General features: G+C 46.3%; 1 protein-coding gene across 2 annotated transcripts in view; it reads left to right on the top strand.

The window, feature by feature from the left end:
- LOC137618759 (glycerol-3-phosphate acyltransferase 3-like) overlaps positions 1-17508 on the top strand; it is a 66355-nt gene that overhangs the window by 24915 nt on the left and 23932 nt on the right. The window contains exon 2 of one of the 2 annotated variants that reach the window (XM_068348942.1): positions 14102-15143. In XM_068348942.1, coding sequence (XP_068205043.1) covers positions 14394-15143 — 750 coding nt within the window. In that variant the 5' untranslated portion in view covers positions 14102-14393. The remainder of the gene's footprint in view (positions 1-14101; positions 15144-17508) is intronic. The other variant, XM_068348943.1, reaches the window with a different exon arrangement.

Raw genomic sequence — 17508 nt, 5'->3', positions numbered from 1 at the left:
TTGATCGCCAGGAGGAGTTTGGGGAAGACGGCCTTTGCTTTCCCCCCTTTTAAACTGGCTTCTAGAGCGAGCGTTTGGTATGACACGGGAGAAGTTCTCGGCTTGGGAGTTCCTGCCTCTGCCCAGGGAGACTTCTCAAGCCTCGTAGACTCTCCCCGTCGCCTGGCCATGAGACGCTCAAAAGTTTGCTGGTCCTCTTCGGACCTTGATCATCTCCTCAAAGGGGTTTATAGGGCCTTCGAATTTTCAATATTAAACTTACCCGATAATCATGTAGCTGTCAACTCCGTTGCCCGACAGAATTCTATGGAGGGATACACCAGCTATCACAATACTAGAAGGGGGTGTACTTACAGCGCCACCTGTGGCCAGGTACTCAAGTACTTCTTGTTGACACCTCCTCAATTATTCCTCTGTCGTGCTTCCGGCAAGACGTTCTGGGATACGCTTATGGTCTTCGAGTTTATTCACGGATATTTGGTGAAGTATTCTCTCAGATTAACGGCTGTCGCTTTACTGGAATCCTTCTTATATTAGCTAGATAGCTTTTATATAGTTCTGATATAACGATAACGATTTTTGCTTGTTTTTGGAACCCCCTTTGGCTAACTCTTTGGATTACAAGATGTCTGACATTTCGCAAGCTCCCTCCCATAGACGATGTAGGTCTTGCAATAGACGTATTCCGAAGGCCTCGGTAGATCCTCACACCGCTTGTTCTGACTGTAGGGACAGGCCCTGTCAGTTAGAAAATCGATGTGAGGAATGCGCCGGACTTTCCGAATTGGAATTTGTCCGTCTTTTAAAATATTCAACTAAGTTAGAGAGAGGTAGAGTTAGGAGGAGTTCTTCTCACTCTTCACTGTTTTCCTCACAAAGACCGTCACTCCCACCTGCAGACGATTGAGCCCGTCTTATTCTCGTCCGCTGATCAACTGTCGGGGAAGAAACGTTGGTCTCAGGTCTCGAGACCGCTTAAACGTAGAGTCCAGTCCGCGAGTGCTCAGCCAGGTTGCAGTCATTGGCTCAGCTCTGACTCGCCTCAGTCATCTGTCGACTGTACTCCGCCCAAGAGGAGTAAGGTTCTGCCACAACAGAGCTCGACTGTTAAGGCTTTACCTCAGTCTACTATCGTTTCTTCCGATCCCAAGTGGACTCTGCTTCAGTCCATGCAAGCTCAGCTTTCGGACTTGATGCGTGAGTGTCGGGCTGAGAGTGTTGCACCTCCTCCTCCGCCTACACTCCCTCCACCTGTTCTCGCTCCGCCTGCGCTCGCCCAGCCTGCGCTCGCTCCGCCTGGTCGCAGCACCATCTGCCAGGCGTACGATGTTGAGCCACTTTCTGAGTTCGCTGTTCCCAGTGGTGTTCAGCCTCAGCCTTCTTTAAGGCAACCTTTACGTTGGGATCAGGAGGATTATTCCACTCTTCCTCCGCCTCTCCTTGCTGCTCCACCAGTGGTGCAACTCTCGGTTGAGGTACAACAACCTCTCCCGTCTATGAGTCAGTCTGCTCAGCCATCGCTGCAGCGAGCTCAACCCTCCTCTAGGCAAGCTCCTCTACACCCTGGACTTGCGCCTCAGGAGCCTCAGCTTGCGAGAACTTTACCTTGTTCTGCGCAGCCTCAACCTCATCATGCTCCGCTTATATCACAGGAACAGGAACGGGCTACTCCGCCTCCGTCCTCCGCTCAGCAAGCGCAACCCTTGGGTTCAACCTCTCTTGCTAGGAGTCAACCTCCTTCACCCATGCGCCTTCCTTCTACTTCGTCTGTTGTTCAGCCTTTGCAGTCTGAGCCTCAGGTTTTCCCTCAACAGTTACTGGAAGAGGAAACCTCTGTTGTTGTTCCTACCCGTTCTGACTCTGCGGTTCAGCATTCTTGTCCGATCTCTTCGCTACACTCTGGTGATGAGGTGTCGGATGATGAGGAGGCACACCTTGATCCCTCATCAGACGTGGACGAATCCAAGCTTTCTCCACAGTCTATTGATTTTCGTAAGGTCTTGGCTCTACTCAGGGAGATTTACCCAGACCACTTTGTCTCTGCTATTCCCCGCTCTCCTCCATCTGAGTTTTCGCTGGGCGTACAACAAGCTAAGTCCTCCTATACTAAGCTTGTCCTAGCTAGATCCTCTAAGAGGGCTTTAAGGATCTTAGGGGAGTGGCTGCAGTCTAAACAACACCTTGGCAAGACTTCCTTCATGTTCCCTCCAACGAAGCTCACTTCGAAAGCGAGCGTTTGGTATGCCACAGGGGAAGCACCAGGCTTGGGAGTACCTGCCTCTGCCCAGGCTGACTTCTCAAGTCTGGTGGACTCGCCTCGGAGAACTGCTATGAGACGCTCGAAGGTTTGTTGGACCTTCTCAGACCTGGATCACTTACTGAAAGGGATGTTCAGAGCATTTGAAATGTTCAACTTTCTCGACTGGTGCCTGGGGGCCCTCAGCAAGAAAACTTCTCCTGCGGACAAAGATTCTGCCATGCTTTTAATGTCCTGTATGGATAAGGCCATCAGAGATGGATCGGGTGAGCTAGCGTCGTTGTTTGTATCAGGGGTGTTGAAGAAAAGGGAACAACTGTGTACCTTCCTTTCCGCCAGCATTACACCTTGCCAACGGTCACAACTCCTTTTTGCTCCGCTCTCGAAGTTCCTCTTTCCCGAAGAGCTAGTTAAGGACTTGTCTGCTGCCCTGATACAAAAGGATACGCACGATCTTGTAGCCTCATCAGCTCGTAAGTCTAAGGTTGCCACCTCAGTCCCCAAGACTTATCGCTCCCCAGTTGCTGATACACCTGCTACGAGGTTCATACCGCCCTTTCGTGGTAGAGCCCCCAGCCGAGGAAGCTCCCGTCCAGACTCTCACAGGAGCAAGTCTAGGAAAGGATCCAGGACATCAAAAGGAAATAACTGACTCTCCGTTTCTCCAGACAACAGTAGGAGCCAGACTCAAGATCTTCTGGCGAGCCTGGGAGAAGAGAGGTGCAGACGCACAGTCTGTCAGTTGGCTGAGGAACGGTTACAGGATTCCATTCTGCCTCAAACCACCTCTGACCACATCACCCATCAACCTCTCTCCCAACTACAAAGAAGAGGACAAGAGGCTAGCATTGCAACAGGAGGTGTCGCTACTGGTGCAGAAGAAGGCAGTGGTTATAGTCCGGGACCATCAATCCCCGGGCTTCTACAACCGTCTCTTTCTTGTGGCCAAGAAGACAGGAGGTTGGAGACCGGTGCTGGACGTCAGCTCTCTCAACGAGTATGTCACCAAGCAGACGTTCACGATGGAGACGACCAAGTCGGTCTTAGCAGCGGTCAGACAGGAGGACTGGATGGTCTCGTTGGACTTGAAAGATGCATACTTTCACGTTCCCATTCATCCAGACTCCCAACCTTTCCTGAGATTCGTTTTCGGAAAGGTTGTCTATCAGTTCCAAGCCCTGTGCTTTGGCCTAAGCACAGCTCCTATGGTCTTTACTCATCTGATGAGGAATGTAGCAAAATTCCTACACTTGTCGAACATCAGAGCCTCCCTCTACCTAGACGACTGGCTGTTGAGAGCCTCCACGAGTCGTCGTTGTCTGGAGAACCTCAGTTGGACTTTAGACTTAATCAGAGACCTTGGTCTATTAGTCAATATAGAGAAATCTCAACTCATTCCCTCCCAATCCATTGTGTACCTGGGAATGGAGATTCGGAGTCAGGATTTTCGGGCTTTTCCATCGGCCCCCAGGATAAGCCAAGCCCTAGAGTGCATCATGAGCATGCTGAAGAGGAGCAATTGCTCAGTGAGACAGTGGATGAGTCTCACAGGGACCCTTTCATCACTGGCCCTGTTTGTCGAGCTAGGAAGACTCCACCTCCGCCCTCTTCAATTCCATCTTGCAGCTCATTGGGACAAGGGCTCGACTCTAGAAGCAGTCTCTATCCCTATCAACCAAGAGATGAAGACCACTCTCCTGTGGTGGAAGCACAACCTCCTTCTCTAGGAGGGTCTATCATTGGCCATTCAGACCCCCAATCTTCATCTCTTCTCAGATGCATCGGACTCGGGCTGGGGTGCAACCTTGGACGGACGGGAATGCTCGGGAGTGTGGAACGAGGAACAAGGATCTCTCCACATCAACTGCAAGGAACTGCTAGCAGTTCATCTAGCCCTGTTGAACTTCAAGTCCCTCCTGCTAGGCAAAGTGGTGGAGGTGAACTCAGACAACACCACAGCCTTGGCTTACATCTCCAAGCAAGGAGGGACCCATTCGAGGAGCCTTTACGAGATCGCAAGGGACCTCCTCATTTGGTCAAGAGGTCTAAACCTCACTCTGGTCACGAGGTTCATCCAGGGCGATATGAATGTTTCAGCGGATCGCCTAAGCAGAAGGAATCAGGTCATTCCCACGGAATGGACCCTCCACAAGAGTGTGTGCAACAGACTTTGGACCTTGTGGGGTCAACCTACCATAGATCTGTTTGCCACCACCATAACCAAGAGACTTCCGCTGTATTGTTCCCCTGTTCCAGACCCTGCAGCAGTTCATGTGGATGCCTTTCTACTGAACTGGTCCCATCTCGACCTGTACGCATTCCCTCCGTTCAAGATAATAAACAAAGTTCTGCAGAAATTCGTCTCGCACGAAGGGACACGGCTGACGCTGGTTGCTCCCCTTTGGCCTGCAAGAGAATGGTTCACAGAGGTACGTCAATGGCTAGTCGACTTCCCCAGGACTCTACCTCTAAGAGTGGACCTTCTACGTCAACCTCACGTAGACAGGTTGCACCCAAACCTCCACGCTCTTCGGCTGACTGCCTTCAGACTGTCGAAAGATTCGCTAGAGCTAGAGGCTTTTCGAAGGAGGCAGCCAGTGCGATTGCCAGAGCTAGAAGAGTTTCCACTCGTAGAGTCTACCAGTCTAAGTGGGAGGTCTTCCGAAGCTGGTGTAGAGCCAATTCAATTTCCTCCACCTATACCTCTGTGATCCAAATAGCTGACTTCCTTCTACATCTTAGGAATGAGAGATCCCTTTCAGCACCTACGATTAAAGGATATAGGAGCATGTTGGCTTCAGTTCTCCGCCACAGAGGTTTGGACCTGTCTTCCAACAAGGACCTTCAAGACATTATCAAGTCTTTTGAGACGTCTAAAGAACGTCGTCTTTCCACTCCAGGCTGGAATCTAGACGTAGTCTTAAGGTTCCTTATGACATCTAGGTTCGAACCTCTCCAGTCAGCTTCCTTCAAGGACCTCACCCTCAAGACTCTTTTTCTCGTTTGCCTTGCAACAGCTAAGAGAGTCAGTGAGGTTCATGCCTTCAGCAAGAACATTGGTTTCACAACCGAATCTGCGACATGTTCTTTTCAGCTTGGATTCCTAGCAAAGAACGAGCTTCCTTCACGTCCTTGGCCTAGATCGTTCGAAATACCTAGCCTCTCCAACATGGTAGGTAACGAACTAGAGAGAGTTCTTTGCCCTGTCAGAGCTCTCAAATATTATCTTAAGAGGTCTAAACCTATTCGAGGACAGTCAGAAGCCTTATGGTGTGCCATCAAGAAACCCTCGAGACCCATGTCCAAGAATGGGCTTTCGTATTATATAAGGCTTCTGATCAGAGAAGCACATTCTCACTTAAAGGAGGAAGACCTTGCATTGCTGAAGGTAAGGACCCACGAAGTAAGAGCTGTAGCTACTTCGATGGCCTTTAATAAAAACCGTTCTCTGCAGAGCATAATGGATGCAACCTATTGGAGGAGCAAGTCAGTGTTTGCATCATTTTATCTGAAAGATGTCCAGTCTCTTTACGAGAACTGCTACACCCTGGGACCATTCGTAGCAGCGAGTGCAGTAGTAGGTGAGGGCTCAGCCACTACATTCCCTTAATCCCATAACCTTTTTTAACCTTTCTCTTGAATACTTTTATTGTTGTTTTTATGGTTGTTACGGTAGGCTAAGAAGCCTTCCGCATCCTTGGATTTGGCGGGTGGTCTATTCATTCTTGAGAAGCGCCTAGGTTAAAGGTTTGGTAGAGGTCCTTTAGTAGGGGTTGCAACCCCGTGTACTTTGGCACCTTTGGGTTGATTCAGCCTCCAAGAGGAACGCTGCGCTCAGTAAGGAAGACGAACTTTAAATAAAGAGGCAGAGTAACGGTTCTATTCGACTTCCTTACCAGGTACTTATTATTTCATTGTTATTTGAGATAACTGTTATATGAAATATGGGATACTTAGCTATCCTTTAATCTTGTACACTGGTTTTCACCCACCTCCCTGGGTGTGAATCAGCTACATGATTATCGGGTAAGTTTAATATTGAAAAATGTTATTTTTATTAATAAAATAAATTTTTGAATATACTTACCCGATAATCATGATTTAATCGACCCTCCCTTCCTCCCCAGAGAGAACCAGTGGACCGAGGAATAATTGAGGAGGTGTCAACAAGAAGTACTTGAGTACCTGGCCACAGGTGGCGCTGTAAGTACACCCCCTTCTAGTATTGTGATAGCTGGCGTATCCCTCCATAGAATTCTGTCGGGCAACGGAGTTGACAGCTACATGATTATCGGGTAAGTATATTCAAAAATTTATTTTATTAATAAAAATAACATGTTTTTAACTTCTTGGATTGGTCGCTGGGAGCCTTGAGCAGGAAGATCTCTTCGGCCGACCGTGATGTATCCGTGCTAATTATGTCCTGCATGGACAAAGCTATCCGTGATGGCTCTAATGAGCTCGCTGCTACCTTTACGGCAGGAGTCCTTAAGAAGAGGGAGACTCTTTGTTTGTTCCTTTCTGCAGGAGTAACTCCCTGTCAAAGGTCAGAGCTTCTCTTTGCACCGTTGTCATCTGCCTTGTTCCCTCAGCAGTTGATTAAGGATATCGCAGCTTCTCTGGTGCAGAAGGATACCCACGACTTGATGGCTACGTCAGCGCGTAAGGCTGCTCCTTCATCATCTTATGTCGTTAGACCTAAGCTCGATACTCCAGCAACGAGGTTTATCCCGCCCTTTCGTGGCAGAGCCCCCAGTAAGGGAGGCGCTCGTGCCGATAGTAAGAGAGGCAAGAGGAGAGGATCTAAGTCCTCCCGTGGCAGAGTCTGACTGCCCACGTCCTCAGACAGCGGTAGGGGCCAGACTGAACAACTTCTGGCAGGCCTGGGAGAAGAGGGGTGCAGACCGGGAGTCTGTTTTGTTGCTAAAGGAGGGTACAAAATACCTTTTGTACGGAGACCTCCTCTAGTAAAAGTCCCTTTAGACCTCTCTCCCAGGTATCGAGAGGAGTCAAAGAGGCAGGCATTACATCTGCAGGTGTCTCAGTTGCAAGAGAAGGGTGCGGTGGTGAAAGTCTCGGACCTTCAATCACCGGGGTTTTACAACCGTCTCTTCCTAGTACCAAAGCATACAGGAGGTTGGAGGCCGGTGCTGGATGTCAGTGCACTCAACGTTTTTGTTGTCAAAACAAAATTTACGATGGAGACTACCAAATCCGTTCTAGCAGCGGTCAGAGAGGGAGACTGGATGGTCTCTCTCGACCTGCAGGATGCGTACTTCCACATTCCTATACACCCGGATTCTCAACCGTATCTGAGGTTTGTATACAGGAATGTGGTGTACCAATTCCGAGCACTGTGCTTCGGCCTCAGCCCTGCTCCTCTTGTTTTTACGAGGCTCATGAGAAATGTAGCAAAATTTCTACATTTATCGGGGATTCGAGCCTCCCTGTACCTGGACGACTGGCTGCTCAGAGCGTCGTCCCGTCATCGCTGTCTGCAGGACCTTCAATGGACGTTGGATCTTGCAAAGGAGTTGGGACTGTTGGTGAACATAGAGAAGTCTCAGCTGACTCCCTCCCAAACGATTCTCTATTTGGGGATGGAGATTCACAGTCTAGCTTTTCGGGCTTTTCCGTCTGCCACCAGGATAGAGCAAGCCTTGCTCAAAGTCCGCCTCATGCTGAGGAAAGACCATTGCTCTGTGAGAAGTTGGATGAGCCTCCTAGGTACGCTGTCATCCCTGGAACAATTTATCTCTCTAGGGAGACTTCACCTTTGCCCCCTCCAGTTCCATCTAGACTCCCATTGGAACAAGAACAAGACTTTGGAGGCGGTCTCGATCCCGATCTCCGAACCAGTAAAGACGTGCCTGAGCTGGTGGGACAGCAATATAGGTCTTCGAGAGGGTCTGTCCCTGGCAGTCAAGAACCCAAACCACGTGTTATTTTCAGACGCGTCGGATTTGTGTTGGGGAGCGACTCTGGACGGTCTGGAATGTTCGGGTCTTTGGACGACAGATCAGAGGAGCCTTCACATCAACTGCAAGGAGCTGTTGGCTGTTCACTTGGCCTTGACGAGTTTTGAGAGTCTTCTTCGAAACAAGGTGGTAGAAGTGAATGCGGACAACACCACAGCCTTGGCGTACATCTCCAAGCAAGGAGGCACTCACTCCCACACTCTGTTCGTCATCGCAAGGGACCTCCTCATCTGGTCAAAAGATCGAGGCATCTCACTGTTGACGAGGTTCGTCCAGGGGAAATTGAACGTCTTGGCGGACTGTCTCAGTCGGAGAGGTCAGGTGATCCCTACAGAATGGACCCTCCACAAGGACGTGTACAAGAGTCTTTGGATGACTTGGGGTCAGCCCACCATAGACCTCTTTGCGACCTCACTGACCAAAAGGCTCCCGACTTATTGCTCTCCAGTCCCAGATCCAGAGGCGGCCCACATAGATGCCTTTCTGTTGGACTGGTCTCACATGGACACTTACGCATTTCCGCCGTTCAAGATCATCAACAAGGTTTTGCAGAAGTTCGCCTCTCACGAAGGGACAAGGTTGACGTTGGTTGCTCCCCTCTGGCCCGCGAGAGAGTGGTTCACAGAGGTACTTCAATGGCTGGTAGACGTCCCAAGGAGTCTGCCTTTACGGATGGATCTCTTACGGCAGCCCCACGTAAGGAGTCTTCATCAAAGCCTCCCCGCGCTTCGTCTGACTGCCTTCAGACTATCGAAAGACTCTCAAGAGCTCGAGGATTTTCGAAGGAGGCAGCCAGAGCGATCGCGAGGGCTAGGAGATCATCTACTATCAAGGTCTACCAGTCGAAGTGGGAGGTCTTTAGAGAGTGGTGCAAGTCCTCCTCTATTTCCTCTTCCAGTACCTCTGTAGCCCAAATTGCGGACTTTCTCCTGCATCTGAGAAATGTTCGCTCCCTCTCTGCTCCCACTATTAAGGGCTACAGAAGCATGTTGGCATCTGTTTTCAGACATAGAGGCTTGGATCTGTCAAATAACAAAGATCTCCAAGATCTCCTTAAGTCCTTCGAGACCTCTAAGGAGCGTCGTATGTCAACTCCCGCTTGGAACTTAGACGTGGTCCTAAGGTTCCTAGTGTCAGACAGGTTTGAGCCATTGCATTCAGCCTCCCTGAAGGATCTCACCCTCAAGACACTTTTTTTGGTGTGCTTGGCTTCGGCTAAAAGGGTCAGTGAGATCCATGCTTTTAGTAAGAACATCGACTTCTCTACAAATAAAGCTACATGTTCGCTTCAACTTGGTTTTTTGGCCAAGAACGAACTGCCGTCTCGTCCTTGGCCTAAATCTTTTGAAATACCTAGTCTGTCAGAAATCGTAGGTAACAAAGTTGAAAGAGTGCTGTGCCCCGTTAGAGCGCTCAAGTTTTACTTAACTCGAACTAAACCATTACGAGGTGGTTCTGAGGCCTTATGGTGCTCCATTAAGAAGCCCTCATTGCCCATGTCTAAAAATGCGTTATCGTACTTTATTAGACTTTTAATCCGGGAGGCACATTCTCATTTAAATGAGAAAGATCGTTGTTTGCTTAAGGTCAAGACGCACGAAGTGAGAGCGATAGCAACTTCGGTGGCTTTTAAGCAAAACAGGTCTCTTCAAAGTATTATGGACGCGACCTTTTGGAGGAGCAAGTCGGTGTTCGCTTCATTTTACTTAAAAGACGTCCAGACTCTTTATGAGGACTTTTAATCTTCTCTTGAAATGTTTTTAATCTTGTCTTGGGTTGTACGGAAGACTAGGAAGTCTTTCGCATCCTTTTTGATTTGGCGGGTGGTCAAATGTTGTTTCATGAGAGCGCCCAGATTAAGGGTATTGATGAGGTCCTGTTATAGGGGTGTTCGCCATGGATATAACAGCTCCTGGGAGTCTTTCAGCATCCTGAGAGGATGGCTGGGCTTCGTGAGGAAAGCGGACTAATGAGGCAGAGTAATCGTCAGAGTCAGCTTCCTTGCCAGGTACCTATACTTGAGTTGGTTTTTTATGAAATATTTGTCAAAAGTTTTTTATGAAATATTTGTCAAAAAACTCTTGAGCATATACGCCTTTATTGTATTAATACTGGTCTCTACCCACCACCATGGGTGTGAATCAGCTATTATATATTCACCGGCTAAGTTTAATATTTAAAAATGATATTTTCCTTATAAAATAAATTTTTGAATATACTTACCCGGTGAATATATAAGATTAAAGGCCCTCCCTTCCTCCCCGATAGAGACCCAGCGGACTGAGAAGAACTGGAGAGATTGACAAGTATATGCGGTATCTGGCCGATAGTCGGCGCTGGTGGGCACACCCGCAACCTTCATGGCGATCGCTCGCGAGTTTTTGAAATCTGTCGAGCCGTCGGAGACGTCAGCTATTATATATTCACCGGGTAAGTATATTCAAAAATTTATTTTATAAGGAAAATATCATTTTTCCTAATTATACACATCGGGAGCTCTTTACACACATTACTCGCCATCACCTACCCCCTTAGAGTCGTAGTGAGTGAGCAGGGGTCCAGTGCTTCCCTCCTATCGACTGGTAGCAACCAATATGGTTGTTAACACCTCGTTAAAAGTTTTAACAGTCTTGCCAAGCATCGCTTAAGTCATATTCTTATGTAAAGAATGAGGGGTTTGTATAGTTAGGAAAAATACAAACGAATCTACTTCGAAACTTGTCATAGTCATGAGGAGAACCTGGCATGACATAAAGCAATGTTTGTCGATATTTATTCACAATTATATAACACCAAATACAGAGCATGCATTGACTGAGAAGGACAAAATGTCATTACAGTTATTAGAAAAGTTCTCAAGTCATGACTTCCTTTCCCATTTTACATTACTGATGTTGTGCTCGTTTGGTCTTATATAACTCGATGCATTTACAGTACCTCCTTTCAGATACGGTGCATTCGCACTTATATAACGGAGAATGAACCGTAACTGAAATGACAAAAGAAGCATCAATTTACTCGAGATCAAACACAGTTGGGCCGGGAGCACACTAGCGACTCTGTGGGGCCACAAAGCCACAGCATCGTGTGGCGGGGATGTGGTCTCCCATAGGTTTCCATTGTTTTCAAAGCCACGCCACGCCTGTGGCGGGGATGAGCGACAGAGAGCCACAGTCGCTTGCCACAGTCGCTAGTTTGCGCGGCAAAACTTGAGAACAATGGAGACCTATGGGATACCACATCCCCGCCACACGATGCTGTGGCTTTGTGGCGCCACAGAGTCACTAGTATGCTCCCGGCCTTATAGATGAGGGAAAATTGATTTTAAACAGATATTTTTACATAAAAGGATTTTCAAACCCTCTTCTTCATACAAATGACTTTTTGTCTTTTCTATTTGGTGTTGTATAACTAAGGATGTCATTGTTTTTTGTCTGTTATCTCAGCATTGAAATACACAGTCCGGTAAGGCTCCTCTTCCCGTCGCTCTTCTTAAATATTAAAATCCAACTTCTTTTTATGTAACCTCGCGTTGGTCTCCGAATCATACGATAATAATTAAATGCTGTACTTTACGGTACTGTATCTCCTCTGGAAGCTTAGAGTATTAATGTAAGTATTTTTTCATATTTATTAATGTGTATAGAGAATATATGTCACTTTTTCTATGAAAAAATCGACTAACGTCATATCTTTTAGAACCAATTGATGACTTTTGGGGAAGGTCAATTATTGTATTTTTCTAGTTACCGATAGGGGAAGGTCAATTATTGTATTTTTCTTGTTACCGATAGGGAAAGGTCAATTATTGTATTTTTCTAGTTACCGATAGGGGAAGGTCAATTATTGTATTTTTCTAGTTACCGATAGGGGAAGGTCAATTATTGTATTTTTCTAGTTACCGATAGGGGAAGGTCAATTATTGTATTTTTCTAGTTACCGATAGGGGAAGGTCAATTATTGTATTTTTCTAGTTACCGATAGGGGAAGGTCAATTATTGTATTTTTCTTGTTACCGATAGGGAAAGGTCAATTATTGTATTTTTCTAGTTACCGATAGGGGAAGGTCAATTATTGTATTTTTCTAGTTACCGATAGGGGAAGGTCAATTATTGTATTTTTCTAGTTACCGATAGGGGAAGGTCAATTATTGTATTTTTCTAGTTACCGATATATAAAAGATAATTGTTCGGGGATGTCTATTACCTAATGCCCCAGGTATGGTAAGGTCTGACTTGATATTCTAACTTATTTCTAGTGTCGTTACTCCTCTTGTGTACGAAGCTTCATTTCTCGCTCGCATTACTAACCTTGCGCCTCTTGATTATGCACTGCTTTGCTATCAGCCTTCAATAGGCTTTATTGGACTTCTTAACCCTTTTACCCTCAGGCTATTTGGAACTTTCCAACCCTTAACCCCCAGGGGTTATTTTTTTCAAGCACATTTTGCAGTATATTTTTTTAAATTGCTCTAACAGCCTTAATTTTTGTCATAGAGAGGTCAGGTTGGTCTCATTCTCTTGGAAAATGCTTGAAGTTTCTCATAGAATTATCAAAAATTTGTAAAAACATGTAATTAACAGTGTTTTGCAAGAACGTACCGGTACGTCCTTTGGGGGTGAAAGGGTTAAATTGCTCTAACAGCCTTAATTTTCGTCATAGAGAGGTCTGGTTGGTCTCATTCTCTTGGAAAATGCCTGAAGTTTCTCAAAAAATTATGAAAAATATGCAAATAAAAATGTAAATAGCAGTTTTTTGCAAGGACGTACCGGTATGTCCATGGGGGGTAAAGGGATGAGTTTTGTGAAACGTACCAGTACGTCCATTGGGGGTAAAAGGGTTAATTGTACAGTATGTGTTTAGTGTCCGTTTCCCCGTCTGCCAGTTCTTTACGCTTATTGTATGTATTTTATACTTAATGTTTATTTTTACATTAATTGTAACAAGGTAGGGCTGTATAGAGTACCCTCCTGTACCCCCTGCTAAATGTTTATAATTTATACAGTGCTTTTTCCTCATATACAGTGTATGCACAGGTGATTTACATTTTACAGAATGCTTTTTCATTATATACAGTACATATATACAGTATTACAATATATACTGCAATGCAGATCGTGAAAAATTCTACATTGTCTTTTTAGTTACTCCCCTACAACTCTTATATCATTCTAAGTATTGTATTATAATTTCACACTTTATAGGTACACTCTAGAATTTAAAAAGCCACACTTTAACAGCGTATTTCAAGAAACAGTTAATAGTGTTTTAGTAAATCACAACGTAACATCTTTTATCATATCATTCAGATGTTGTTGTGGCCTGATTGGTAACGTCTCTGTCTGGTGTTTGCCAGACGGGGGTTCGAGTCCCGCTCAGACTCGTTAGTGCCATTAGTGTCTGCAACCTTACCATCCTTGTGAGCTAAGGTTATGGGGGTTTGGGGGAAGCCTATAGGTCTATCTGCTGAGTCATCAGCAGCCACTGCCTGGCCCTCCCTGGTCCTAGCTTGGGTGGAGAGGAGGCTCGGGCGCTAATCATATATGATTAGTCTCTAGGGCCTTGTCCTGATTGCAAGGGCAATGTCACTGTCCCTTGCCTCTGCCATTCATGAACAACCTTTGAACTCTCATACGGAACTACCTCGTATGATAGTAACTCCTTTGCCATCTATGTAAATGTGATAATTTGGGAGTGTTCTATAGTTGGTATATTTGTTGGATAATTAGTTGATTGTCTTAGCGTAATAGGAACACGTTAATTGTAGGTAGTATGTGGTTATAGACTTATCTGCATTTAGTATATTGAAGATACTGGCAATACAGTATTGGAGGAATATTTCAATTGTTATTTTCCATCTTTCCAGCTTAGTGTAATACTGTAAACCTTAACTTTAGTTCTACTCTGAAAAGTATCCTACAGGGAATATATGTGGTATGTGGACTATAAGTTGTTGGTATGAAAACATGTTTTGACTAAGTTGGAAAACCCAACATATTGTGAGTGGTGTCTTATTTGTCTTGGGTCATGTTTAGAAAATGGATTAGCCAAGAGCCGACTGTGTATGGTACTCTCAAGGGACTGAAAAGAACGTGTGTGCTTTTTGTCGTTTTGGGGTTATAGTCGCTAGAGTTGAAAAGCCACGTGGGGGGAAAAACATGGAGGTCCTGTGGTCTTTAGTGTGGTGCCTTTACGTCGTCGTGTTTGTCATCCTCCTGCTCTCGGCGACGGTCCACCATTACCTGGGTCTTCGGAAGCTCTACATCAGCGTACTGAAGAAGCTCTTCAACTTCGGGCAGGAAAAGGTCGAGAAGAAACGTCCGCCTAGATGGCAGAGCAACGCCGACGAATTGGACGTGTCCATGGACGACATCAGCCGGCCCATCTTCACCCCGAACCATCCGAAAGCTCTGGGCATGGACGAGGACGCCAAAGAGGACTTCCACCTCGACCACATCCTGAACTACGTCGCGGCCGGGATGGCCGCCATCACGGACGACAGCGTCACAAAATACTTTGAGCCCGAGGAGCTACCCCAGTGGAACCTCCTGTCCCGCACCAACAAGGCTTACGAATTCATTTCGTTCCGGCTCACGCTCTGCTGGATGTTGGGGTTCCTCATACGCTACCTGATCCTCTTCCCCCTGCGGCTGATAATCCTCCTGCTGGGTTTCCTCAACTTGGTCGTGTGCATGTCCGCCATCGGCCTGCTGCCGGATGGAAACTTCAAGAGGTGGCTCAACAGTAAGCTCATGGTGTTCTGCTTCGACTTCATAGCCGGGTCGTTGTCGCTGGTGGCGACGTTCCACGACGTCGAAAACGCCCCCAAGAAAGGAGGCATAGCCGTGGCAAACCACACTTCGCCCATCGATGCCTTGGTGCTCGCGACAAATCACTGCTACGACATGGTGAGTAGGAATGTGGGTAGGAATATTAGCTGTTTTGTTTAGTTCTCAAGAGTACAGTAGGAGTTCTCATCAAATGAGAAGGTCTATGAGGTTTTGTAGATGTTAGTCTGTATCACCATTATATATAGCTAAACACCAGCTACATTGATTATTGTTGTGCTATAAGAATGAACCATTTTGTTTGAATATTTCATCATATTTTAAAATCAAAATTGGCAAAATATATCGTAAGAATCTGTATAACTATGCATTCATTGTCGAGTCAATATCACCATTTGTTCTTACACAAATACAAACAATCGTTCTTTAACATGAGTGTGATTTTAGCAGAGCTATAACGGCATTAAGAATTTAATGAGGTAGATAACTAACTGCAGGTGGCGAAGGGAAGCCCATCTGTCAGTCAACAAAAGTAACACATTTGACTTCTACCACAAGCAGTACACACGTACTCCTGATCTCAAATTTTGGCCGCTTTGATATTTCGATTTCTATTTTAAAAAGAAATGGGCACACTATTCTGTCTTCATTCTCTTCCTCTTATTTTATGAAGTTTTTATAGTTTATATATGAATGATTTATGTTAATGTTGTTACTGTTCTTGAAGTATTTTCAATATTAATTCTCATATAGTTTACTGTTTGTTCCGTAACCAAAATACAAACCACGCTATTTACATTGGGTTTACCTTTTAGCGCAGCTGAAATGGCGAGCCATTAGAATTTAACGAGAGTGTATTACCCCCGCGCTAGTTAGCGGGGGGGGGGGGGGGTAAGGGAGTGGTAGCTAGCTACCCCTCCCCCCCTCACACACAGATGAATGCCCACTTTCACTTTTGGCTCGGACTGTGACAGTCGTCTCTGTCTTGGTCCTCTCTTGGCAGCCATTGTTTGTTTTGTCTTTACTTAATCGCTTACTTTTCTTTTACTCAGTATATATGTAAACATGTTTTCATGTTTGTATATATATATTTGAGTATAGAAATCAGTAAGTTTCCTTTTCAGATGTGTGTGTGTAGTGTACGATATCTACGTGGAGTCCTCGGCAGTTAGGCCACCACAGCGTAATTTTATGGGTGGCGATCGAGTTTGACTTTGGTGTTTCTCTCTCTCTCTCTCTCTTGAGGTCGTTCACCCTTTTACTACGTGTTACTACGCCCTTGTAGCTTCCATTCCGTGTGGGGGGGGGGGGGTTGCTACGCCGTACGTTTGTCTCAATTAGTTTATGAATCTAATTGTAGTTGTTAATTTTTGAGCTTGTAGAACGATTCCTTTCGAGGTTTTCGTTCTTTCTTTAGTGTTCATTCATTTTTAAATTACATAATTACATAGTTTCATAATTATAATTGTTATAATTCTGTTTTGGTTACAGCTCTCCTTCCGTGAGTGTAAGTGGTTGTGAAGGCACGTGCCTGTTGTGTAATTCTTGTTTCCTTTCCCTCGGGATTCCTCTTCGGAGCCTTCCCGGGGGAATGAATGCGTACTAATGATTTTTGTTTTATTTTTTAACAGTTACCGATCTAGTTCGTTTCTGTAATATGGCAACGGTGTGAGCTGTCTTGTTGAGGCTTGGGGATTCGGCTGTTGCTGCCTCCCCCCTTGGATTTTCGTCAGGGGCGTGTCTCCTTCTACTGGAAGTACTCCCGTGACGACGGACAGCTCTCCAGTTCATTTTAGAACTCTCAGGAGGCTTGCCTCCTTGGGCGGGTAACTTTCCTTCCGAGGGAAGTTTTCCTGTCCAGGCTTGAGTTTTTCTCCTTTTGGGGGGTTCTTCTCTTGCCTTTTTTTCGTGCGACTATGCTCTTGGTGTTGAGCGGTCACACCTGCAGTTTCGCTCAAGGGGCTGGGCAACTGCAGGAGCCTCTCTTTGGAGGATTGCTCCTTTTAGGTCACTGGCTGACCAGTCTCTTCTATGAAGTGTTTCTCTTTCGTTCGCGAGAGAGTACACTCATAGAGACTCCTCTTCGGAGGATTCTTCTGCTGCTGTTGCTGTTGGCCTCCTTCGCCGTAAGGCCCACCGTCCGCCTCGTCGTAAGGGCCTCTCATCTCCCTATAAGGGTGCTAAGAGGCGCCTTTTTGAATCTCCGTTTGCAGCCTACTACTCTTTCTTCTTGATCTTCCGCCTTGGTGCAGATGGACAGCAGTCTGATCTCGTCTTCCGACGGGCAAAGGTCTTCCCGACGGACAACGGTCTTCCAACGGACATTAGTCTCCCGGCGGACAGGCAACGGTCTTCCGATGGACATCTGTCTCCCGACGGACAACGTTCCCTTCGGGGCAAAGGGTTGCCTCCCACGGGGGTTCTTCCCTTGCGTGTCAGGGTTCCCCTGCGCGCCCTTCTGCTGTGTTCTCTCCTGCTCCTGCTC

Source organism: Palaemon carinicauda, chromosome 25 (assembly GCF_036898095.1).
Source record: "Palaemon carinicauda isolate YSFRI2023 chromosome 25, ASM3689809v2, whole genome shotgun sequence".
Lineage (NCBI taxonomy): Eukaryota > Metazoa > Arthropoda > Malacostraca > Decapoda > Palaemonidae > Palaemon > Palaemon carinicauda.
Note: the sequence above shows the minus strand (reverse complement) of the source record. Positions and strands in the feature narration are given on the sequence as shown.